This window comes from Rhinichthys klamathensis, unplaced genomic scaffold (assembly GCF_029890125.1).
Source record: "Rhinichthys klamathensis goyatoka isolate OS25496 unplaced genomic scaffold, OSU_Roscu_1.1 h1tg000145l_1, whole genome shotgun sequence".
NCBI lineage: Eukaryota > Metazoa > Chordata > Actinopteri > Cypriniformes > Leuciscidae > Rhinichthys > Rhinichthys klamathensis.
The window spans coordinates 887,427-914,510 of record NW_026606680.1 but is presented as its reverse complement, the minus strand read 5'-3'; the positions used below and the strand labels follow the sequence as shown (position 1 = coordinate 914,510).

General features: G+C 41.2%; 1 protein-coding gene across 3 annotated transcripts in view; it reads left to right on the top strand.

Moving 5' to 3' along the window:
* The first annotated feature begins 2,989 nt into the window (after window positions 1-2,989).
* cacnb2a (calcium channel, voltage-dependent, beta 2a) overlaps window positions 2,990-27,084 on the top strand; it is a 52,873-nt gene continuing 28,778 nt past the window's right edge. For 2 of the 3 annotated variants that reach the window (XM_056257858.1, XM_056257856.1), the window contains exons 1-2: window positions 15,579-16,460; window positions 22,721-22,840. In XM_056257858.1, the coding sequence (XP_056113833.1) occupies window positions 16,395-16,460; window positions 22,721-22,840 (186 nt within the window). In that variant the 5' untranslated portion in view covers window positions 15,579-16,394. Of the gene's footprint in view, window positions 3,402-15,578; window positions 16,461-22,720; window positions 22,841-27,084 lie in introns of those variants that run through there. The other variant, XM_056257857.1, reaches the window with a different exon arrangement.

Sequence of the window (27,084 nt, the reverse complement as noted above, 5' to 3'; positions counted from 1 at the left end):
CAACAGAAGAAGGCAAGAGAGGGCTTAGGCAGAGGATGAGGTGCTGGCAGAGGAGACAACCCAGGACGAGGGAGGATCCAGGGAGGAGATGACGGCAGGAGGAGCCAGGAATTGACCCTAAACCATGCTACCAGGAAGATGGAACCAGGGAGTCAACTGACAGGGGCTGAGTTGGTGGAGGTGGAGACCCAGGCGGAGCCGAAGGAACCGGGCAACACAAAAGGACCTGGAAGCCAAGGCAGAGCCATAATGATGAGTGCCCGGGGTGGACTGAGGCGGAGCCAGAGGGAAGGAGGAGCATGATGGAGCTGAAAAGGTGGAAAGACAAGGCCTTTCAGCTCCGCCAGGCTCCTCCAAATCCTGTAAATCTGTGGTGTAGGCAGAGCCACAACTGACCAAGATGGAACCAGGGACTAGGGAGCTCGGTGGAGTCATAAGGACGATGGTTGCAGGTGGAGCCGAGTGAGCGAGGAACCAGGATGATGCCGACTGGTCGACGGGCCGAGGTAGATGGCGGGCACGGTGGTTCGAGGTGGAGCCAGGGGGTCGACACACCAGGGCGGAGCAGGTGAACTGGAAGTCCAAGGCAGATCCGAGCTGCTAAGAGGAGCCGAAGGGAGCCAGCGGAGACAGGGCCAAAGAACTGGCTAGCCTAGGAAGACTGTTATGAGACTGCCTCCTTGGCCAATGCATGACAGACAGAGAGTTCACAGACAGCCTCCTTGGCTGATATGGGACAGGCAGAGATGTTGGAAGTGGGAGACAGGGTGGGAGCATCATCAACAACCCTGACATGGTGCTGGGCGACGAAACAAGCTTGGTGTTCGGTAACAAAACAGGCTTGAAGCTTGATGGAACCAGCAGATTGGGAAAGACTTCAGATGGAACTGAAACATTTAAACAGCAGGATGGGTCTGGCAGGGAAGGAGGTTGTTTAAGGACTGAAACAAGGAGGAGAACTGGCTCAATGTCACTCAAGTTGATCAGCCTCTCCATGCAGTCCAATTCCACCAAAATTCCCTCTTAGACGGTTATGTTCATTACCTATCTAGTGATGTATGTTTATGCTGATAAATAATTGAATAATGGTTTGTATTTTAGAAAACCTCTATCGCGTGTCATTATGTGTAGTGAGTTGGCTCATGTGATGTATGTTTCACCCTTTTGAACTTCCGTTAAGGGAACATAGCATTGACGCTCCCTGGTTTTAACGGTGCATTGTGGGACTTTTTAAAGAACTAACGTTTCAGTGCACTTGAAGGTTTTTTCGATTGAGAAAAAAAAAAAAAAATAGCCGACTCTCTGATTAGTGCCCAGACTATTAAACAAGGAAGCTGATTGAGACACACCCATTAACTAACACAGGAAACTGAACAGGAAATCCAAATCAAACAAAACTCAGACAATCAAAAGATCAGACGTAACACTTATAATGTTATAGGATTTTTACATCAAAAACAGATAACGGTTATTAAAAATAATTGTGCTTTTTTTTTTTTTGGCTCTGATTTTATATATATTTGCATATGAAAAAAGCATTGTGTGTTTGGAACAGTTTTGAAACCTAATCCAGAGGTTTTTTAATGATAACCATTACAAAACAATTATACTTCAGGTTAATTTAAGTAAACTCAAGTTCAAGTATATTTTTCAAGTATACTTTAAGTCAATATACTAGTAGTATACTTGTAAGTGTACTATTTCAATACTTCTTGGGACTAAATTGGTCCCATTTTTGTTTATAAAAAGTACTTGTATAGTTTACAGCATAGGCCTACTTGCAATACAAAATAAATTTTGATGTAAACTGTTACTGATACACTTAAAGGGTAGCTCTTGCCAAAATTGAACCTGGGCTCTTTTTGTTTATCTACCCGAGTCAAACTTTTGTGTAAAAGCATAATTAGCCACTTTTAAGATTGACCGTATTTTCGTTTTAGGTAAAAATGCCTTTTGAATGGGAGTGCATGGGGCATCAAAATCGCTGTTTTTAAAACACTAAAAAGGCTTGACACAACATAAAAGTGTGCTCGAAGTATCACCAGGGCCTCTACACATGAACTTGAGCATTAATTCATTGTTTGTGTACACAGTTTACTAAAAAGAAAGGTTTTGTACGACTCACTTTATCAGTTAGTGTTTCCGGTGGCTGGAATTTTGTCAGTCAAAAGTAGTCGATCTCCGAATGTTATAAAGTATAAATTATTATACATTTAAAGTGGGCCAGTTTAGTTCCAAGAAATATTGAAATACACTTAAAAGTATATTAATAGTACCTTGGTTTTGTAAAAATAATTATAAAGAAATTGCAAGTAATGTGACATTAAACATTTGACATTTTTAAGTATTTAGAGTATTTTCTTGTAAAAATTACCCCAATAATCTATTTTATTTACAACAATTTGTTTTACAGTGCACTTAGTTGAACTTTATGGAAAGTTCCTTAAAAAGAATTTGAAGAATACTTTTTTGTAAGGGATGCCCTGCCTTGACCTAGCGTTTGCGCTCAATTAGGCCATGTACAGTACAAAGTTACAAAATTAAGTTAAAAATTACACTTTTATTCAAACATACTCCTAAAAACAAAGTTTTTTTTTTCTTGGCATTGATGGTTCTATCATTGGAATCTTTCCATTCCACAAAAGGTTCATTATAGTGGAAATAATAATATTTGAATTAATATTAAAAGTATTAATGTTATACTGTGTTATACACTGAGGGGAAAAAATGGTTCTTTTATGAATAAAACTTTTCACAAAACCACTTTTGAGGGCAATTTTTAGGGGGAGGAGTTTGGCAACGCTAGGGAAGGGAGAGCAATAGTACAAAAGCATTTCTCACTTCATTTTCTTTCACATCTGTATAATTTTGTAGTCAAAAAAACATAAAACGGCTGGATTCAGAATATGTAATGCATTAATTGTATTCAGATACATCCCAAATCTGTATTAATGAATTATAGGGCTGTCACTTTAATATGTATTTAGTCACCCTTATTTGCATTAAATAATTTTTACTTTGGTACGTGTGTGACTCCACATGTGGTTATGTGCATGTCTGAGAGAGCATGGGTTGTTTGTGGGATGGACTGTCACAGTGGGTTTTTTTCTTAGCGTGGGAAAGAGAGAGAATTCTGGGTTTAGCAGAGCAACTTGACGTGCTTTTGGGAGGAGAGAGAATGTAGACTAACAGACCATTCATTTTACAAGCACATATTTGAGCCCCTTCAAACTCAGCCCACTAGAGCGAGAGGAAACCGCTCTTCCTTCTCCCCCCTTCTCTTACTAGGACTGTTTGTAGAGCAACTGGGTGGAGTAGTGCTCTCTGACACACATATTGCACACACACACAGACAGATGTTCATAGACATGTACCTCTCAACCAGCGAGGAGTCTGATTTGGTGAGTCCCAAATATCAGTTTTAAGCTGCTTACACACTAGTTTTTGTCAGTCTTTGTGACGTTCAACTTCCATTTTTCTTCTCTTTTAAACAATGCACGGCTCCTTTCTGGAATTTTCTAGGCTAGGATTTTGTGGGTGGGAATAACACATTTCCTGAAAGTTTCCAGAAGACTTTTTTTCACAACCTTGCATTGATGTGTGAATGTGTTAGAGACTGTAAAGATGTCATTACAAGCCTGTGATTGTCTTAACTACGTATGCGATGGGTTTCAACATCAAGTATAGAATAAGTAGAGCTTTCGTAGGCCATAGTACATAGACATACTGAACTTTAGGTTTCTAAAGAACTGTCTGCAACTGCTTGGCATGATAAAACTCAAGGAATAATAACTAGAAATATACTTATACTTTTATAAAATACTTTTTTGTACCTTTTCTTTTAAGACTAGTTTATAACATTCATACACGTTTCCTATTGGGTTCGGCATATAGGCCGAAAACAAGAATAGTAAATACAATCTACAATTGTTTTCTGAATATAGTTTTTTTTTCTTATCTTTGTTTAGTGAAAAGGTGTGGAAAATACCATTTAATGCAGTTAATGGGTGCTCCACTTATAATATAAATTTGTGCATTTGTAGCATGTGATTTTGTAGGTGGCTAGACAGATAATTCTTAGTAAATATTTTTTGCTAGTCATCTCGAGGACAAATAACTACACAACAAATTAAACAGCTTAATATTTAAAGTGTGAGAAAAAGGAAAGACAAATGAGAAAAGAGACAAATAACTAACTGCAACCTTTAAACACTTTAAAATGCAAGCTAATCTCTTAAATCATAGATGTAAGATTACATAGTGACTGTCCCAGTGTGTGTAAATGTGTGTGTGTGTGTGTGTGTGTGTGTGTACGTAAATCTTTGGGATTTAGTCAATATGTGTAATTATCCACATTGATGTGTGGTGTTCTAATTTAAAATGACAGAGTGCAACATGGTCGAATACATCCGAGTGAATTTTGGTGTCTGTGTGTGTGTGTTTCACGCTCTTTGCCTGAGGAGCACAGCTGAGTGTGATTGTGTGTGTGAGTGATAGAGACAATTAAAAGGGATAAAATAATATGAACAATGGTCTCATTGGAAAAACGTGCCTCTACCTGCATTTCTGCCAAACTGCAAAAACGTGCATACAAGTCACTACCGTTTCCAGCTGAAATGAACATTAGAGGCAGTAAAAACACCAATTTGTATTCCTTTTCACAGAAATTATGATTACAAAGGCAGAAATTAGATTGATAACAACTTTATTTCATTTTTCATTTCCTTGTGCAATATTATGTTACGACCTCAAAACACTTTTACCATATGCATGATTTGTAAACTAATACATTTTGATGGTTGCATCACATCATCAACTCCATATGTACAGCTTTTCTGATATAGTAAACTTGCTAGCTCACCTGGTACAGCATTCCGAGTGTCTTTGCGGAGCACTCGGGTACAAGTCCCATGCAGAATGTCATGATACTCAAAAGAACTCCAAAGATTTGTGGAAGCCATGGTATAGTTGCTTCAGAAAACATTTTATTTTGATAACACTATTAGTTAGGTTAGTGTAGGGTTTAGTGTAGATTGTACGCTATTTTCAAACAGGGTAGAGCATTAACCTTAGTGCCACTCGCTGAACTTTTCAGTTATGAACCTCTGTATATACCGCTACTGAACATCTGAACACAAATTTACGATCAAATGCACATTGACGGATCTTCTTCCGTCTGTTCTACAAAATGTAATCAAATGTATATTTATGCAGGCGCGTATAAATTGGTTAATTGTGTCTAAGGAAAGGCATTAGTTTTCAAGGCGAACAGTTTGCCTCCACTGCACAATACCCACAAATTACTGCGGGTTGGCTGGTGTTCATTTCATACTCTGTAAACAATGGTAGCTTATTTAATGCATAATATAAATATAAAAAAACCTGGTAATGTCATACTTTGTAGTACTGGTATCGTGGCGTAATCTGTTGAATGAATTGAAATCGAATGTAGCTCTACCTGTACAATCGTTCACAGACAGCATACACAGATGTTTAACTAATAAAGATCCTCATCATCGCTGGCAAACAATAGGATGCATTTGCAGATTTGCTTTTAATTGACTGTAGGTCCACGCCCACTTCATCCAACGCTCTTAATTTCCTGTTACGACTCCCAAGTGAGAAACCACTTCAGACGATTCAGTGCGTGCAGGAAACTGAACAAATCATTCAAACTCAGATTCGCGAACCAATTTAGACAGTTTTGCTAACTTGTTTGATCAAGTCTTTGAACAGAATTGACTCAAAAGAGTGATTCATTTCTCATTTGCGAATAGGGCATCGCTCGTGCCCCAGAAAAGAAGAGACAGCGCTCTTGGAATAAACTTTGCGTTTCTTATCATGCATTGCATTAAAATAAAGTAACTAGAGGAACGTTGCCCAGCGTAACGACGTAAAAGTACAGATTTTTCAGTAGAAATGTACTCGAGTTAAAGTAAAAGTACCCACATTTAAATCTACTCTTAAAAGAACAAAATTTTCACCTCTCTCACTACCCTTGACGGTGGGGTGGCTATGCCTCTGGCAGGCCACCTCCACCCTGCATGCGAGGCCAAGGCACTCTTATTGCACGAAGGTAGTTCTGAGCCGGGGGTTGAGCTCCGCATGTTGACTGACCGTGATCAAGTCATGGCGCAGGCCCTCGGCCAGACGATGTCCACCTTGGTGGTCCAGAAGCGCCCCCTGGCTGGCCTTACAGAGGTCCAAGAGGTCGTTAAAGTACGCTTTCTCGATGCTCCCATCACACAAGGTGGCCTTTTCGGCGACACTGTCGAGGACTGGCCCAGCAGTTCTCCGCAGTCAGTAGCAGACTTAGGAGCTTCCCCCGATGTACTATCAGAGTCCCTCTTGGGTAGCCCCTCAGTCTGCTCGTTGCCACGGGTGTCGTCCCCTGCAAAAAACAAACAAAAAAACAATTATAAATAGAATTTTTTTGGCACAGCCTCCTCTACTGTGTCCGCTGCAGGAAGACGATGCCACCCTTCTCTGCTGCTGTTTAAGCGGTTGGTGAAACATCACCCCTGAGATGGGTGACCCGGAGATGGTTGGGGCTGCTCTTCCCCAAAGGAGGGCTGGGTAGAGATCTTTTGAGTCAAAATTCTGTACACTGGAATTTCAGTGGTACCAAATTCTCAAAAAAATAAAATAAAAAAGAGAGCAGTTCCTCAATCACTGGGCCCCAAGCGGGCTCGAAGGGCAGTGGGAGGCGAAAAACCTTACCATTCTTATCCACCTCTTCCATCGCCAGCAGGCAGTTCAAGAATGCCCCAAAACCTTCTCACGATAGCCCAACTGTGGAATCAAGTAAGTGTTGCACAGCACACTCAGACCCAGTTGAGGGCCGCCTCGAAGAGAGAAACGCATTTGCAGCGATCAACCTGAAGGACGCGTACTTTCATGTGTCGATTCTTCCTCGACATGCCATTTCTGCACTTTGTGTTCGAGTCTTACAATGTCTTACACTTCGGGCTGTCCTTGTCTCCCCGCATCTTCACAAAAGTTGCGGAGGCTGCCCTTGTTCTCATGAAGGATCGTTCGATGTTCGAATCTCGACTGGCTGATACTAGCACAGTCTCGGGACCAGTTGTGCGAACGAAGGGACCTGGTGCTCAGTCACCTCAGCCAGTTCGGGCTTCGGGTCAACTGGGAGGATCTCTTTTCTCGGTATGGAGTTGGATTCGGTTGAACAGACAAGCACGCCTCACAGAGGAATGTGCTCGGTCGGTGCTGAACTGCTTGAATACGTTCAAGGGCAGGACTGCGGTCCCACTGAAATTCTTTCAGAGGCTCCTGGGGCATATGGCAGCCGCAGTGGCTGTGACGCCACTCGACTTGCTTCGTATAAGACCGCTTCAGCACTGGTTTCACGGCCGATTCCCGCGATGGGCGTGGCAGCATGGCACCATGGCACCGACCGGGTGACAATCACACTGACATGCCGCCAAACCTTCGGCCTGTGGTCAGACCCTTCGTTTCTTCGGTGGGAGTACCCCTGGAACAAGTGTCCAGGAATGCTGTGGTTTTCACAGATGCCTCCGCCACCGGCTGGGAGGCCTGTATGCCACTCCAGAAACCACCCACTGCCAGTTGTCCCCCTGACTGAGGGAACACTTAGCACTGATACACTGGCACACATTTGGACGCAAATATGCGTTTGCCCCAGTGAGCCTACTTGCACAGACTCTGTGCAAAGTCAGGGAGGACGAGGAGCATGTCTTGCTAGTTGCGCCCTACTGGCCCAACCGGACCTGGTTCCCAGAACTCATGCTCCTTGCGACAGTCCCTCGCTGGCACATTCCTCTAAGGAAGGACCTTCTTTCTCAGAGACAGGGCACCCTATGGCACCTGTGCACAGACCTCTGGAAACTCCATGTCTGGTCCCTGAATGGAAAGCGGAGGTTCTAGGTGACTTACCCCCAGAGGTACTTAACACCATCACTTCGGCACGATCACCGTCTATGAGACACTCTTACGCCTTGAAGTGGAACCTGTTCGTCGAGTGGTGTTCCTCTCACAGATAGGACCCCTGAAGATGTTCGATTAGTGTCGTACTTTCCTTACTGCAGCACAGGTTGGAGCGAAGGCTGTCTCCCTCCACCCTCAAAGTTTATGCTGTCGCTATTTCCGCATATCACAACCCAATAGGAGGTAAGTCAGTTGGGAAGCATAACCTGGTTGTCAGGTTCATTAGGGGGGCGAGACGGTTAAATCCTCCTCAACCTCCCTCCATACCCTCTTTGGACCTTAATCTGGTGCTTCAGAACACTCCCTTTGAGCCTTTGCAGTCAGCAGACTTAAAGATTCTGTCTATAAAGACTTTGTTGCTGGTTGCATTGGCTTCCATCAAGAGGGTAGAGGACCTGCAGACATTTTCGGTCGACGAATCGTGCCTAGAGTTCGGGCCGGGCGACCCCCACTTAGTACTAAGACCCCGGCCTGGCTATCTGCCCAAGGTTCTTACCACTCCCTTCAGGGACCAGGTGGTGAACCTGCAAGCGCTGCCCTCGGAGGAGGCAGGCACCGCCCTGGCTTTGCTCTGTCCCGTCGGTATGTAAACAGAACTCAAAGCTTCAGGACCTCAGACCAGCTCTTAGTCTGTTACGGAGTCCAGCAGTAGGGAAAGGCTGTCTCCAAGCAGAGGATGGCCCACCGGTTAGTGGATGCCATCGCCTTGGCTTACGTAGCACAAGACGTGCCTTGCCTGCTCAGGCTGTGAGCTCACTCAACAAGAAGTGTTGCATCCTCCTGGGCGATATGGCCAAAAAAATTATCACGATAATTTTTTTATATCAGTCGATATCGATAATTATCACGATAAATGTCAAATCTTTATTTCTTTCAAGTTTAAAGGCAGATTTTTGCTCCTAAGTGAAAGTTGTAGAAACCAGAGCGTTAATTGTGGTTTTAAACTACTCTTTAACAGGTGAACATTTCATAAATCTGAGGTAAAACATCATTTGTCATTTTTCCTTAACAAAATAAATATCTGAATAGAAAAATATATTTCTGTCATGAGGTTGGAGGAACGAACCCAAGCGCAGACAGCAAATAACTCAAAACGGGGTTTATTGATGACAAAACAAAACCCACGATGGGGCAAAACAAGACAGGTTAAACTAATAAAACACCTTTACAAAACAAGACAGTCAACAGTTACTCACAGCTTGATACGATAGACAAGATTCACAGAAAGTTTGACGGAGATCTTGACACAGTTTTGACAATGAACCGACAAAGGACAGCAAACACAAGGGGATAATATAGGGAGACACTAATGACACGAACAGGTGAAACTGACTAGACAATAATGACAAGACGAGGATAACAAGGGGGCGGGGTTACGTAACGAGACAACACAAGCACATGGCCCAAACAACAGGCCATGCGCTTGTACACAAAACATGGTTCTGCCATGATCCTGCCACAAGCCTAGGAAAATCAAGAGCATGATGGCAGAATCATGACAGAACCCCACCTTAAGGAGCGGCTACCAGACGCTCCTCAAAGGGACACTAAGCACAAGACAAAACGAGACATGGACAAAAACCAACAAAACATAGCGAACATCAACAACGGCATACATGAATAAACTATAACAGGATTCGGGTGAAACATCAAAAACAACATACAAGGCAGGGGAGGAGGAGGAAAAACAGAGTTCATGGGGGGTGGTCCAGGGTGGATAGGAGGACTGGGGGTCTTGGGTCCACGGGATGAGGGCTGAGGACGAGGACTCCGGGCAGGTTTAGACGGAGAAACACGAGGAGAGGTCTTGGGGAAAACAGTCCGGGGCTTAATGACAGGGACGGCCGGGGAAATACACAAAGGGACTGTAGATGACAGGACAGGAAACTTGACTGGGAAAACAGGAGGCAACAAAACAGGTGGGGTAACAGGCAGTTGAAGAGCAGGAACAGGCGCCAGGCTCTCAGCAACAGACCTGGAACCAGCGCTCCCTGATGAAGAATCGGCCTCGGAACCAGCGCTCCCTGAAGTCGAATCGGACTCGACACTCTCCATCTCCAACTCAGTAACGTTAGAGGCGTCGACTGTAGCTGACTCTGGGACAGCGCTTACAGTAACAGGCTCTGGAACAGCGCCTGCAGTAGAGGGCTCTGGGGCAGCGCCTGCAGTAGCGGGCTCTGGAACAGCGCCTGCAGTAGCGGGCTCTGGAACAGCGCCTGCAGTAGCGGGCTCTGGAACAGCGCCTGCAGTAGCGGGCTCTGGAACAGCGCCTGCAGTAGCGGGCTCTGGAACAGCGCCTGCAGTAGCGGGCTCTGGAACAGCGCCTGCAGTAGCGGGCTCTGGAACAGCGCCTGCAGTAGCGGGCTCTGGAACAGCGCCTGCAGTAGCGGGCTCTGGAACAGCGCCTGCAGTAGCGGGCTCTGGAACAGCGCCTGCAGTAGCGGGCTCTGGAACAGCGCCTGCAGTAGCGGGCTCTGGAACAGCGCTTGCAGTAGCGGGCTCTGGAACAGCGCTTGCAGTAGCGGGCTCTGGAACAGCGCTTGCAGTAGCGGGCTCTGGAACAGCGCTTGCAGTAGCGGGCTCTGGAACAGCGCTTGCAGTAGCGGGCTCTGGAACAGCGCTTGCAGTAGCGGGCTCTGGAACAGCGCTTGCAGTAGCGGGCTCTGGAACAGCGCTTGCAGTAGCGGGCTCTGGAACAGCGCTTGCAGTAGCGGGCTCTGGAACAGCGCTTGCAGTAGCGGGCTCTGGAACAGCGCTTGCAGTAGCGGGCTCTGGAACAGCGCTTGCAGTAGCGGGCTCTGGAACAGCGCTTGCAGTAGCGGGCTCTGGAACAGCGCTTGCAGTAGCGGGCTCTGGAACAGCGCTTGCAGTAGCGGGCTCTGGAACAGCGCTTGCAGTAGCGGGCTCTGGAACAGCGCTTGACGAAGGACGGGAGGCTCCCCTCCCTTCTCTTTCTCCTAGGTCGGGAAGCAGAGACCACAGCCGGAACTGAGACGGGTTGGGGAAGCACAGCGGGAACCGTGTCGGGCGAAGGAGGGTCTTTCTCTGGCAGGATTGACTCCGTCGCCGAGGACTCTGAAGGAGAGTCCCACGAGGACCGTTTCCCTCGAAGACCGAAGGGGGTAGATGGAGTGCCAGGAGTCGTGGGGGAACCAGCCTGGTCCCTAAGCGTCGCGACGCCTATCATTCGACCCTCGGGAATGATCGGTAGGCAGGCAGAAGGTGAAGACCTCGAGGATGCCGCCTCGGACTCCTCCCGGGAGAAATGGTCATACAGTCGAGAGAAGTTTGACAAGATCCACTCACCCTCGGGTGAGTAAGGAAGGGTGACACTCTTCTTGTTGAGGGGGTAAGACAACCAGACTTCAATGGGGTCCGGACGATGCTTGGCAGAGAAGGACAAACGGTCTGCTGGGTTCTTCTTTGGTCGGTTCATTCTGTCATGAGGTTGGAGGAACGAACCCAAGCGCAGACAGCAAATAACTCAAAACGGGGTTTATTGATGACAAAACAGAAAACAAAACCTACGATGGGGCAAAACAAGACAGGTTAAACTAATAAAACACCTTTACAAAACAAGACGGTCAACAGGTACTCACAGCTTGAAACGATAGACAAGATTCACAGAAAGTTTGACAAAGATCTTGACACAGTTTTGACAATGAACCGACAAAGGACAGCAAACACAAGGGGATAATATAGGGAGACACTAATGACACGAACAGGTGAAACTGACTAGACAATAATGACACGAACAGGTGAAACTGACTAGACAATAATGACAAGAAGAGGATAACAAGGGGGCGGGGTTACGTAACGAGACAACACAAGCACATGGTCCAAACAACAGGCCATGCGCTTGTACACAAAACATGGTTCTGCCATGATCCTGCCACAAGCCTAGGAAAATCAAGAGCATGATGGCAGAATCATGACAATTTCTTAGTTTCTGCATGTGCTAATGGGGGATATTGTTAAGTCTTGAAACAGGTTTGTGTTGCCTGACTTTGATGGCACGTATCTTCAGCACAGTTTGCAGTGCAGGCTGCAATATTAATATTACATGTTTTGTCTCGAAACGCATATTTGACAGTAGACAGTAAATCTGCATCCTAACTCAAGCTAATACTACTATGTTAAATTTATGTTCAATAACAAAAACAGTAACATCTGTTAAAAAAAATGTAACTACCACATTTTTATTTGGTAAAATGTAGTATTCTGAGTTTTATTAAAATGAACCTATGGTCATCCAGTATCAAGCATTTAGATCATGATAACCACAGATAAAGCCAGGCATAGCCTATAGCACCTCACTATCATGGCAAAATGTAACTTTATGGTTTATAGCCTAAATACATTATTAAATACTGTAATTATATTCCATTAGTCATTTAAAACATTGTCTACATTAATAATATAATACAATTCAATATGTATATCCTACATTTCATGGTGCAGTTAATATTACTAGGCTAACCTTACAGTAAATCCATGGTAAATGGATTCAGTATCAATTCATATTCTGACTGTATCAGAGTGTTTCTCAGCACTGTTTCATCTGCCTTTAAACTTGTTTAAATCACTGAGACATTTGTGTTCTTCGCTTTTTCAATCGCTTCTCACTGGATCTCGTGAGCAAGACGATCAGAGTAAACGCGTCTGTCTCGTGAGCTCGCGCTGCGCTGCCGTTTGGACTTTGAGCCGAGCGGATAAACAGTCCGTGAGGCGCGCGTGGTTCAAATGAGTTTCGTTCCGCTTTTGGCACATAAACATTATCGACCATTTATCGAACTCTTGATATCGTTTTATCGAGAAAAAATTATATCACGATAATTATCGTTATCGTTTTATCGCCCAGCCCTAGCGCTGGCACGTGCCACCTCGCTAACAGATATTTGTAGAGCTGCAGGCTGGGGACACCAAACACTTTCGCTAGGTTCTATAGCCTACATGTAGAGCCGGTTTCCTCCTGTATTCTCACCTCAAACGGGTAAAAACATCGAGAGGCTCGTCTCTTGTCGGCTTGCTGCGCCTACAGTTGCGTTCATGTCTCCAGAGTGAAAAACCTGTTGAGTCCTCCGTCACCCTCGGCAGCCGGACGTGGCGGAGCGTCTGGCGCCAGGCCTATATCCCGCTGAATCCTTGAGAACCAGGTCTAGACTGGGTGCCATATGTGCGACCCTGCAGGGATCCCATATGTTGCTTTTTTCCACGGTTGCTCCTAAACCGAAGCCTGTGTCTTTTCCTTGGGAGAACCCATTTCTTAGGAGATTGCTGTCACACCTAGTAATTCCATATGCAAACAACCCCACGAGGTTAGTCCATATGTTATCTCCACATGTCTCCTTCGGGGAAGGATGTGGCTTCCTCATTCTTCCTTTTCCAATGGAAAGGACACGCTTTTCCCGTGTTATCCAATAGTCTCACTGAGTCAGAACAGCAGTGATGAACTTCTCTGTGTAAGCCCTGTCCAATCAGGTAAGAGCGAGTAGGAGGTTTACACTGGGCGCTGGATGGGGTCAGCAGCTGTGGCACTTCGGTAGGGGATTCCTATTTGTCGGTCACCGACGTGACGTCGAGAGTGACTGACTGAAAGGTCCCGAACATCATGTCCCGTCGCCATGTCATATATATATATATATAAATATATATATATATAAAAATTTGGTGCTGGAAAATTACTTTGTGTAAATCAGCCCTTGACTTTTACAAGGTAAGACAAAATAGAGACAGTGCAAGACAGTTCTCAAATTTAATTTTGTAGACTGATACAGCCTAAATAATATACTGACGATCAGTTGTAAATTTAATAGGTTTATTTAATAATAACAATATTAGCAAGTGTCAGTTGTGCAAGTTTATACCTCTTCCACTTAATTCAATAAATAACCTCTGTTCTATCTCAGACTTAAAGCTAAATGCTTATAAGACTGAAATCTTAGAATCCTTTGTGTATTAGTATAAAATGAGAGACAATTTATGTGCTGTTTACAGTGGATACGTTTTTAAGGGTTCTTGGGATACCATTCAAACCCTTTTAAAAAGTGTATAGTATATTTTAATATATTTAAGAAGAACTTAACACTTAAGTGTGAAATTAATGTAATGTTTTTGGACATTTAAGTGGCTTTCGCAAGGGTAGTTATAGGAACTAACCATTTCCCTAGAACTAAAAAATAACACACTACAGTTTATTATTTACAATATTTATTTATAATTATTATTAAGAACTTTTACATGTAGTATGTAGCTTTAGTATGTTAGTCAATACATCAAAATAAGTGTACTTCTTTAAAACACAACAAGATTATTAAAACATAGATAATTATTTTGACATTACATACTTTTTAAAGCTGCAGTAGGGAGTTTTGAGAAAACGTTGACTTAGCCTGAAAATTTGAACAAGCACAACTTACAGGTCCCACCCCCTTGCTCTCTGCTGCGCTACAGCCCTCCCTCCACAGCTCGTCCTCCACAGCGGAGCCTGTCGTGAACGCGCAGGCTAGTAAACAGGGCCACCCATAACGGCGGATAAAAAGTTATATGGCACATTCACTAATAGGGACTAAACGTCAACAATATGCTTTACATTGACTATGGCCTGCCCATACTTTGACTACAAACTTGGTCCTCAAATCATTATGTATTTTCCAATAGCCTACATGTAACTTTATAACGTTGCACTCTTTCTATAAGTTATAAATAGCTAGTAAGATAAAGTTAATATATCGGTAACTAACGTTACAGTATGTAAGTAATTATTCTAGCGATATATAATGCTAGATAAGGTGTGCTAGTACATTATTTCAGCAACATGACAAGCCAGTGAATTAGCAGGTTTCAATTGTTGCTTAGCAGAGTGCGTGACATTTTATCTACATGTTATGCGGCTAGAGTTTTGACACCGAGTCAATGGGCTCTGTGTAATTCTTTCTTTTTCGCTTGTTTATCATCATCAGTCTTTTTCCTTTTAATTCTTTGTTTTATGAGCAGGTGTCACTCGAGAATTGGCAGTTTAGGTTGTTTCTCCGTCATAAGCACAGCTGCAGCACGCCGGCAATCTTGAGTTTGAACGACGGCTCGCGCAACGCGCTGTGCAAGAGAGGGGTGTGATCAGCGGTACACGAGCATGATTGACAGTGCTAAGACATTCCTCCTGGCTCTGATTGGTTGTTTCTGACCGGGAGCGTGTATTTCTTGCAAATGGCAATAGGACCACTGGGAGGAGCCAGAGGAGCTTGATTTTTACACAGATTATCTGTCTCATATTCTACTGTCAGGACATAATGACAGTTTTAGCAAATACATGTTTTCAAAAGTTACCTACAGGAGCTTTAAGTGTGGTAAGAAACAGTCATAAAAGTGTTCTCTCTTTAAGTAGGCTACATTTTATTACTTTTTTACACTATATCCGCAAGTACAGTTTTTTTAAATGTAATTTTTTTAAGATTTGAAGTGCATATTCAATAAAATTAAGCACACTTTTTTTCACAAGGGCAGCTGCACATTTAGCAGAAACAGCACACATGCTCCCGCACACACACACACACACACACACAAGTAAACGTGCAGCGGGATTAATCACAGAAGACGACACACAGATGGAGAGACTGAAGACCAACGCAGAGGCAGAGAGCGAGGAGGATGGGGAGGGTGGGAGATGAGAAAAGAAGGCTGAGTGGAGGCAAAACAGAGGACGTATCAGAGACACAGGAAGACTAAAGCTTACAGAAAGCTGGATGTCTGATGTTTAACTGAGGAATATGCAGAAGGCGGGAAGGACAACGTGTGAAAGAAAATCTGGCAGTTAGAGGTGCAAATCACTGCAGCAAACGTGCTTGCATCTTTAGCGTCGGAGTGCTGGGCTCTGGGGAGCGGGGAAGGGCTCTTCATAGAGGAGCATGACAGCCTGGCTCGGTGGTGTTGCTGCAGCGGGATGGACCGAGACTCATTCATTTTAGGAGGAAATACATAGGCCATTGCAGCTCTCATCGTCCACTATGCGCAGGGATCGAGAGCAAGCACATTGCGTGCCATCGTCAACAACACAGCAGAACTCTTCGTTCCCAGAGCGACAGCACATCTAGCATTGATAACATTAGCCCGGGCAATAGCCAATATATTAGGTAGCACTTGACTTTATCTGGGTTAAATTTTAGTTTTAGTCAAAGCTACAAAAACAGCAGTAGTTCATTTGTTGAGGTCCTTCATGCACTTTATCAAACAAGGACCTTCTGCTCTGATATAGATTTAGCTGTTTTTCCTCTTAACGATAATTTCATTTTTGACAGTAGCAGTTCTCAGGTTTAAGTATAATGTTTGCATATAATTTGGTAGAAGATGGGCGGTTTGTAGTTGTTGTTAGAGTTTAATGAAGTTTGTGGTTGGTATGGTGAGGAGAGCAGATGCTCTAACTGGATTGGCTGATGAAGGCCTCCTGGATACGACTGCTGAAACGAGCAACAGGAAACCGAGTCAAGAACAACATTGGCGTAAGAAGCTATAAATCTTAATCAACACTATTTGTGTGTTTGAGTGAGTTGTGCGTTTGAAAACTAACAGTGAAAGGATATGCTAGTGATACTGAGTGATTTTTTGTCTGCATGTTCTTGAATAACACCCACATTTCACTTCTGACCTTGCTTGACATTAGATTACCATGATTCCATGTTAACATAGTGTCTATTCAGTGTTAAGGTTTAATCTCTAAACATTTCCGTGAATCTCTCTCTAAAGCCGAGTGCACGAAAGGGGGTAGCAATACATACAGAGATGCACACATTCTAATATGTTTTGTTATTATTACTAGCCTTATGAAAAAGTGTGCTTAATTGTATTGATTTTTGCACATGTAGTGTTCAACTGTACTTGCAGATAATATAATATTATTTATATAAAAAGCAACTTAAGTGTACTTAAAGAGAGTACACTTTCATTACTGCACATCAGTAATACAAAGGCATGTTTATAAAAGCTACTTAAATGTCCTAATTTAACTAAGACCTTTGTCTAAGCCATGTCTGTGAAACCAGGCCTAAAAGTTTTACTTTACTTAAAGTACATTTTAAAAAATTATGTTTTAAAAATATGTTGTCATGCTTTAAAGAAGTACACTTATTTTGATGTGACTAACATACTAAAACAATCTAAAAAAATAAAGATGTACTTAAGTCCTACTTAAGTATGTCAAAAAGCACTCCTAAAGGTACAATATGTAAGATTTTTGGATTAAAATATCCCAAAACCACTAGATGTTATATGTGTTTTATTAGACAGGTGAGCAACTGTTTGGATACCTTCATTGACAGAAAACTTGTTATATAGCTCAACGTGGTTAGTCTTCTTGTTTATATCTCTTTTTTTTTCTTGAGTAACATGTTTGTACCATGCCTCAGAGACAACACTATTTTGTCAAGTGGCTAGCATAGCATAATCAGAAAGAGATTTATTTGTAGTAACAGTAATACAGCATTTTCTCCACCATATAATATATTTGATATATTACTGCATTGTGTAACGTTATAACATAACTTTCAACACACTCAAATGTATTTTTAGTATGATTGTTTTGACCAAGTAAAACAGCACTGCGCTACCCCACAATTTTAATAGCACTTGCAGCTATTTCATTAGAATGAAATAAAATAATGTGAATTTAAGTGATCAAACATAACTGTAACCAAGTTCAGGGAAAAAGAAGGTGGAAATATTAAACGCAACTTTAATCATAAAATAAACATAAACAACAAAACGAAAGGAGAGGCACTGCCGACTGCGGCATATAAGCATAATAAAAAAAGCTCGGGAGCTCCTCCATGGGTCTCTCATTAGCATTCGCTCTACCGGCCTCATTCAGTTCCCGCGGCTCTCGGCCTCGCCCTGTGCTTTTAAGTTCATCTAACTGCATTAAAAATATATTTAAAATATAATAAATTTTCATTTGATTACAATTAACATTCTGAGATGTCTGAAGCATTCAGTTTACAATTAAAAACGTACTTAAAAGTATTTCCGTTGTAAAAACAAATTTTTAAAATACAAGTTCTGTCATGAAACTCTAGGTGGTGCAGGCGGATAGGTCCTTAATGCAATCTGCTTGCAATCACATCATTCTCTATAGGGCACAACTGATTGGTTCCTGCTGTATCAGTAGCCAATGAGCTCGCTGCTCAACCTTCAAATACTTGGTCAGCATTTGCTGTAGCAGTTGCAGCACGCTTTCAGAATTCCTCTGAAATTCAACATCTAAGATAAGTGAAGTCTTTCTTGTGCTATAACATTGCGTGGTCTGCCTTAATTACTTATAAAGTAACCATACACAAGGTTTAAAATCATGCGTCATGTTAACAATCCTGGTTTAATGCTTAGAGCGAATTACTAAGCTAGCAGCAACCATATATGCAATATTGCGTTTATGCAGCAGCAGCAAGTGGACAATGCAGTTGCTATGAGGATACAGTGGCAAAGCATTGCTGGCAATTAAACTGACTTGTTAAATTGTAATATGCTTGGTTTCGTATTCGCATATTTCAATGGATCTTACAGCAATTCTAGTACTTTTGTTCAGCAGCAGTGTATAGTAAATTCAGATAGCAATGTTAGCGAATATTATTTATCAACAGCACGCTAGCAATGTTGCTATAAGGTATAAAACACTGTTGTGTCTTAAAGGAATAGTTCACTTTAAAGTGAAAATTAGCCAATGATTTGCTCACCCTCAAGCCATCCTAGGTGTATATGACTTTCTTCTTTCAGATGAATACAGTTGGAGTTATATTAAAGCTGCAGTCCGTAGCTTTTTAAGTTAAAAATAATCCAAAATAATTATATTAAAAAAAACGTATTCTGCCAGTGCTCAAAACTATCTGCTTGCCATAAACGGTTAGCTTGTAATAATGATTTTAATTCCAGTGGTACTGGTGGGTTTCCGCGGGAAATTCGAGCATGTCTTTGCGTCATTACGTCACACCCGTACACATAAAGGAGTTTCGGCTAGCCGGCTATACTGCGCGTGACGAGATGTTTAGATGCATAGGCTTTTCTCGCACCACTTTACATAATTAAACTTATGGCATCCAGAAAGATCCAAACAACAATCATCAGTGTCAACTGGAGATTCAGCAGTTATAAAACCCAAAAGACTTCGTACTTCGGATTTAAGGTGGCTAGAGAAAGAGAAAGAAACCGTCTCATGCGAACACAAGGATTTAAACATCGGCGGGGCTTTTGAAAAGTGCGTGAACTCCGTGTTTTGAAGGGGTTCAAAACGGAAGAAGAGACGGCTTTTTTCTGCTGAACAAGTAAGTTAAGACATTTCAATAGTTCAATCGTGTAACAGTACGTTTTCTTAATTCACACAGTTATGGAGTTTCCTTTGTTGTGCCTTTCTCGTTTTGCTATTATGGAGAATATGAATTCTGAACTACACAGGTAACCATAAAACACATTAAATTTAACATTAGTCACGCAATGCTGATGTGATGTTGTTAACATGAACAATTTGAGAACAAAGTAGGCTATAATTTGCACGGTTGCTGTAAATCGCGTTGATTAAATCTAACGAAGCTTATCATGTCGAATGCTTTTTCCCCCTTAGTTGGTCAGAACAAAAATGGATGTTACTTACTTGTTCAAAAGACATTTTCTTATGAAAATTCTTATGTTGGTCAAACTTTCAAAAAGTGAATCTGTGATTCTGTATGACAGTATCCACACAGCGCGGTGACTGACAGCACCACTCGCCTCAAAACACTGTGTTCATCCGCGCTGTTTCATGCCGATTTACAACCCATGTAAAGATGATAATTCTGCGAATGACTGCAGTTACAGATTTCGAACAGAGAGATGGCAACAAAGAGGAAAAGCTACGGACTGCAGCTTTAAATAATATCCTGGCTCTTCCAAGCTTAATAATGGCAGTGAATTGCAACCAACAGTATGGAGCTCAAAAAAGTGAATCCATCCATCATAAACGAACTCCAGACGGCTCCTGGAGGCTAATTAATAAAGGCCTTCTGAAGCAAAGCTATGAGTTTGTGTAAGAAAAATATTTTAAAATTGTTGAGATTCATACGCCGATTCTTGATGTCTGTGTGTGTCTGGCTGATACAGAAGTTCACAAAGTTTCAAGCATAAACTGTTTTCAAAATCCTTCATATTTTCTCGTTGTCAAAACACAGATTGATGTAATTCTGTAGAATCACAGTGATACCATACTCAAAAATACAAAACGTTACCCATATAAATATATTAGACTATAAATGAGATCAGTTAATCAGGCCACTATACAGTATATTGATTGTGACCATTAACAAACAGCCATTGTCATCTGATCCCGTTTCTGTTCACCTTTTTTTGCCATAGCAGATGTATTTTACAGACAGCTACAGCAGGTAAAGAAAAACTAATGTTCAAAAGTCAAGGGTCAAGAGCCCAACTAAATCAAACACTGATCACCATCATGGTAACATCAAATGAAACAAATAAAATGACATCTAAACCCCTGTCACTTTTTAATAAGAACTTCTGTAGACGTATGACAGAAATAAGGTCAATCTGGTTAGTAATAAGTTAAGCTGATGATAATGCTGTTTGTGGAGTTGTTTAATCATCCTCTGCTGAGTTCTTCGGAGATTTAAATTTTTCTCTCTTCTTGTTCCTCTTTCCTTCAATTATTCTGCTTGTTAACAGCAGGTGTTCATCAGTGTCTGAATTAACTCACTTGTTTTTATTCACTCAGTCAAGTGGACTATATTGGTGAACTAATGTAGGGAATAGTAAATTAGGGTATATGGTGGGATTTGGAACACAGCCTCTGAGTGTCGACTTTGAGTGGTGTTAATTCACAGTATGTTGCTGTAGGCTACTTTCTCGAAAATGACAAATATCACCCAGAATGCATTTTTTCTACGGTATATTGCTGTTTTAATGGAAAACAGCATGTTACTGTCAGAATTTGGCCCTTTTTACAGATTTTTTTTTTACAGTGTAGGCATGTAACTAACACCACATTGGTAATAGGGCTGCTTGATTATGCCAAAAATCATAATCACGATTATTTTGCTCCATATTGAAATCACGATTATTTAACACGATTATTGGTGGGTGCTATATGATCAAAGTCTTATATAAGTGATTTTAAATGTCAGTGAAATATCACAATTATCAATACTTCAAAAACTAATACTAGGTTAATGTAAAAAGTCCTCAAAACAGTTACAGAAGAGATGTAAACACTCAGCAATACAATAAGAACAAAGAAACTGATTTTGTTCTGTAGTATTTTTTGTTGTTTTTGTTTGTAATTAAATAAAATAAATAACTATTTAGGTTTTTCTGGAAGATATCCTAACAGTGGTATTCAGATAAGTAATACCTAACAAAAGAAATTGAATGAAGTTATCAAATGGAAAATAACACTGCTGTATACATTAAATATAGACTAATCCTTATTAAAACAACAGTTTATTCATTCAAGAGCAGTGAGTGAATTTATCTTTGTCTTTTGTTGTTTGATTAACAATAATGACTGCAGCTGGTTTATTAGGCTGCTGTCACTTTAAGAGCTGCACAGATCCAATATACTGGAACAAACGCGCTCTTTCTCAGTGTTTACATTACCTTGAAACATAACCGACTGTGTTTACGAGGATACTTGCCAAAACGGCATTTTGACGTATTTGTGTATAGCCTATTTGACCCTTTAGGCATGTGTCTAAAGCCCACAGTATACTTTGCTTACCGGTATGTGCGTTCCGCCCCGTCTCGGAGCGCACACTCAGGAGGCCGCCTAGGGAACAGTATCTCTCTCTTTTGCGGCTTAATATGCTTTTAATAACAAGATCACGTGTGCGTGAGACTGAAATTGTTATTAAAAATGATAGCATGCAAGAAGATTGCGATCCAAATTGTCTGTGCGTTGATTTGCAGCGAAAAGGAGAAAAAGAAAAACAAATTATGCAGGAGGAAATGGTTGGGGAGACGAGGGGAGTGTGTTCAAAGAGAGTTGGAATTTTGCAATGTGCTGCTGGTCAAGCAAATGTTGGTGTTTTGTTTCTGTTTGATATAATTGTAAATATATCTATTAAAATACTGATATTCTGGTCTATAACTACACCCTGAACTTCCCGCTGCCCTGTATTGCTCTCATTGGCTGTAGGTCATCGCCCATGTAGTTTTCAGTCAGAACACTTTCGCAGACCCCTTTTTTTGAGAGAAAATCGGGGGCTAAAATCGTTCAGTGTGAACTCGGCATAAAGGGCACACATAGCTAGCAAACACGCAGTTCTTATGGCTCTTCGGAGCAGTATAGCTTTACATGTGTTTTACATAATAATGTCTTATTATGCTTATTACCAAGCACTTGCTCTGCAGCAGCAATAACCAACAGCAGCAGCGTAGCAGATCTATTTTCGCCAAGAAAACAGATCGACCATGTCAAACACTCAAGAGATCTGTCATGACAGAAATGTATTTCTTTTTTTAGCAGGGTATTTCTTTCTTTCTTTTTAACTATCCATGGCACATACAAATTTGCTCAGTAAGATTTTGTTTACTTTTAACTGGCTCTTTTTCATCCCAAATGGTCAATGGTTTTGGACTTTATACTGACACATATGGCCCTTGATGCATTAAGTTTGATAAACTGCTGCTGAAGCTGTTTGTTTATGTTTTGTTTCAATGGTAACCAAAACTGTTTGGTTACCAACATTCTTTTATGTATGAAAAATAAATCTCTCTGCTCTTGCCATAGGGTTCTGCGGACTCATACACTAGTCGGCCATCGGACTCAGATGTGTCTCTGGAGGAAGATAAAGAGACCTTACGCAGAGAAGCTGAGAGACAGGCTCAGACTCAGCTCGAAAAGGCCAAGGTCTTGCTGCATGTTTTACTTATTACTGAATCAATATCTGATTAACTGGCAGTTTGACAAGGGTTTGTTAAGTCTGTTTTTCTGCCTAATCGTCAGTCTATCTGTAGCTGTATTCATAATATCATACTATTGCCATATTACTCATGCTATATCTTTGGTAGTAGTGATTTTAAAATTACTGGCATTGACCAGGGGCCGATCTATATTATATTAATGCCGAGGTCAGACTGCACGATTTTCAAAATAATCGGGTCACTGTTGTTTTCACACTGCATGACTATCTGGGGTAACATTCAGTTGCTGCTGTGTTCACACTGCACGATGGATCGGCGACAGGAGGTTTCACACTGCATGACTTTACAAAAGAAAGAATCGCCGACAACTTCTGCCTGGTCCGCAAACTACGTTTCACAACCAAACAAATGCGAGAAGTGATAGGAAATAACGGAAGATTGCGCGTGCGTGAGACCGGAGTTCTCGCGCGACACTGAATTTGTTATTAAAAATGATAGCCTACAAATTGTCTGTGCACTGATTTGTAGCGAAAATGAAAAGAAAAAAATAAACAGTTTATGCAGGAAATGGTTGGGAAGACGAGAGGGAGCAAGGACTGTGTTTTGCAAAGAGAGTTGGGGGTAAATAAATAATTTTGCAAATGTCCTGCTGTTGCTGCTGGTCATGCAAATGTTTGTGCTTTGTTTCTGTTTGATATAATTGTAAATATAGGCCTATCTATTAAAATACTGATATTCTGGTCTATAACTCCTCCTCCTCCTCACTGTATCTTGCTCTCTCATTGGCTGTCGGTCATCGCCGATGTAGTGTTCAGTCAGAACACATTCACACAGCAGGATTGTGAATCCCCAACAGGTCCAGATATTTAGCATGCCAAATATCTCACAGGCGTCGGCGACTCGTCGGCGATTCTCTCAGATCGCGTCTTTGCTCATTCACACTGCGTGATTGTCACTCGCGTGAACGAGCACCGATTTGCCTGTGATTTCGGGCATTTGTCGGCGATTTCTCAAAACCTGTCGGCGAGCCAAAATCGGGGCTAAAATCGTGCAGTCTGAACTCGGCATAAGACTAGTTTGACCAACTAGAAAAGAGGTAATACGTCTTACTTTTCCGATTTAAACTAGACCAATCTAGCTATTTAAGTTAATGACTTTAAAAAGTTAGGACCAGTCTTAAAGAAAAAATTAGATGACTAACTTTTAAGACTAGTCTAAGCTAAATGCAACCAGCCATGTGCGATAAGTATTTCTGTTTGGCCGAAGTTTTGGAAGCAGTTTTTTTTTTTTTTTTTTTTTACAGCTACAGGACTTTAATTTTAACAGCGCTGAGAACGCAGTACTTGATGTCAAGATAAATTGTCATATTCTTGTCATATGTCATAATGCCACTGTGGACTGTACAATTTGCATTACCTGGTCTTTGCTTGAGAAAATATGATTTCCAGTGCTGCACTGTTGGTTAAAGTGTATACTTCCTTATTATTCATTTAACTAGCCTAATTATAGATGTGTGAAAAGTACTATAATAGGATTTCAGAATCAAGAAGTTGCTAAAACATAAATCGGTTTATTTTACAATGTTTAAATTGTAAAATTTTAAAGTTTAAATTAAATTTTCCATATTGAGTCAAAAACGTTAGGGTTTGTCTGCACATGGAGTGCCATCTTCTAAAGCTTGATTTGTAGCTGGGCTCATTTTTAAACAGAACTTTCTCTGAGGAAAACCAAAGCAGTTGTTTGGAGGCAATACATGACATCTCACTACAGTAGTCTTTCCAATCTATTTTTATTCTTCTGTCTATTTAATCTTGTTATTGTCACTCTCTTTTTTTACCTCTAGGGGAGGTAGCTATTTTTAGTGCTTAGCATCAATCAGATTTGATCTTTTATTTATGCAGAATACTCACATTAATATTGAAATAAAGCCAGATGGCAGTAAAATATTCAGACAGAAGAAATTCTTCACTGACCATGTTTCTTGAAATATCTGCATCTGTTCTCTCACACACATGCATAGTTTCACAAATCAAACTTTAAAGGAATAGTACACCCAAAATTGATTTTTTTTTTTCTTTATCATAAAGAGAAATGCTCCAAAAAGAGCACAACATCACAATATATTCCAAGACTTCTAAAGCCATCCTCCAAAAAAAAAAAAAAACATAATAAACATTAAGAATATAGAGGCATTTTTTAAATATACAGTACCAGCCAAAAGTTTTGATTTAATTAATATTTAGAATGATTTCTGAAGGATCATGTGACACTGAAGACTGGAGTAATGATGCTGAAAATTCAGCTTTGCCAATTGTACATTGATTACAATTTCAAATGTATTCAAATAGAAAACAGTTATTTTAATTATTATAATATATCACAATATTATTGTTTTTACTGTATTTTTGGTCAAATAAATGCAGCCTTGATTGAAATCTCTAGCTTTGTTATCTTGCTAAATCTGAATGTTTTACGATATTCTGGAGATGCAATTGAAATGAGTAAATTAGTACGTTTTTGTCAAATGTCTTTTTGGATAATGAATGAAAGCATATAGCTGAACAGGCATGTACACACTAGGTTACAATCACTATGTCTGATCAATACTGCATGTATAATGGAAAATCGTGTTACATAAGACGCAGACAGTGGCTGTGAAAGCAAACAGGGCTTTAAAAATGAACAGAGAACTGCTAACTATTAAAAAAACGCAAAATATAATTTAAATCTCTGTTAATAAATATTACATTGCATAATTTTGCTTTTTTATTATAAAATAAATGTGAAATGCAGCTCAAAATAAAGAAAGGAAAGCTAAAAGGAGCATTGTCTTGACAGATCATGGAGACTCATGAAGTGCATGTAAACACACCATACCCACTGCCATTAAAGGACACTGTGTCCTCTGTTTATCATACCCATAATTCATTGTGTGTGCAGTGCAGACCGTCTTGTGTCAGTATTGATTTTGCCCTCTAGTACATGCTCCTGCTTTTTTCTGTTGTAAAAACATTGGGGTAAAAAACATTGCAAAATCACCCTCCCCCATAGAACACAAAATTCGAATTTTTAAAGAATAATCTGGCAGTTCTGATCTGAATTGATTTGTAACGGCAACCCCCATTTTGGAAAAACTTCATTCAGCAAGATTTTGGCTGTTGCATTTGCTGTGCAGGTTTCTAAGTGGAAACCCCTCCACCTTCCAAATAAACAATCATTAAAGTGTAGTTAACTGTAAGTTAAAGCTGATCTATTAAGTCAATTTGTAGGTGTGTCAGCATGTCCCAAAGAAATGTTATGCTTTGACGGGGAATTCACGTTAAGACATACTATACACCTTTTGCATAAATCAGAGCAAGCATTTCTCATCTTTGGCCACCACCATGTTTTTTGAAATCATTATCATTGCATGTTACTTTTCGGGACCTTCATGTGCCAATCCATGATACAGAGACATTAATTCAGTACAAGCAGAAGAAGGGCAAACAAGTCACTCAGTAAATTTCCACAGTCCATCTGAGCTCTGGTGTGCTTAATTTCGTCCATTGCTCTCATCAACATCATCAACTGCATATAATGCAACAGTGTATTTCCTCCTCCTGTGGAGAAAGAGACATTAGACTGACAGTTCCTTCTGTTTGTTTTGCTGCCCCCCTGGCAGTGGCATCTGCAGCTTGGTTTTCCTTGGATTCAGGCGAGTCGTCCTTTGAGTGTCCTGTTACTTTGATAACAGCTCCTTATGCAGGGAGAGCACATGAATCCATTAGTTAAATGACCTGCTGTTGGTGACAGATAGGAAGTCCAGCAGTAGTTAAAAATCCTCTGTGTTTCCACACGGGTCTGAAATAATGCATCACTTTACATGCATATCTACTGTCTGTGTACACATTGACCCTGGGCTCGTGTCAAAATGACAAGTTCTGCAACTTGAGCCCCTCCGCCTGAAAGAAAACCACAGTCAACAGTTTACCCATGCTCATTTACAACAACCCAGCCTGTGAAGTGTGTTCACTGCCCATGAAAGCTGGACCCATCAACAAACAGTTTCATGGCATTAGGTAGTGGCTCAGTCTAGAGTGCTCTTGGTGACATGTTCAATTAGTTGAAGGAAGTTAAGTCAATTTGTATGTCCACATTTTTGCTCAAAAGAGTGGCTTCCCACTTGGCCCGTCTCTGAGAAGAGATTGAGCCTAGGCCTGTTTGTTAACAGTTTCAGGATCTGATGCCTGG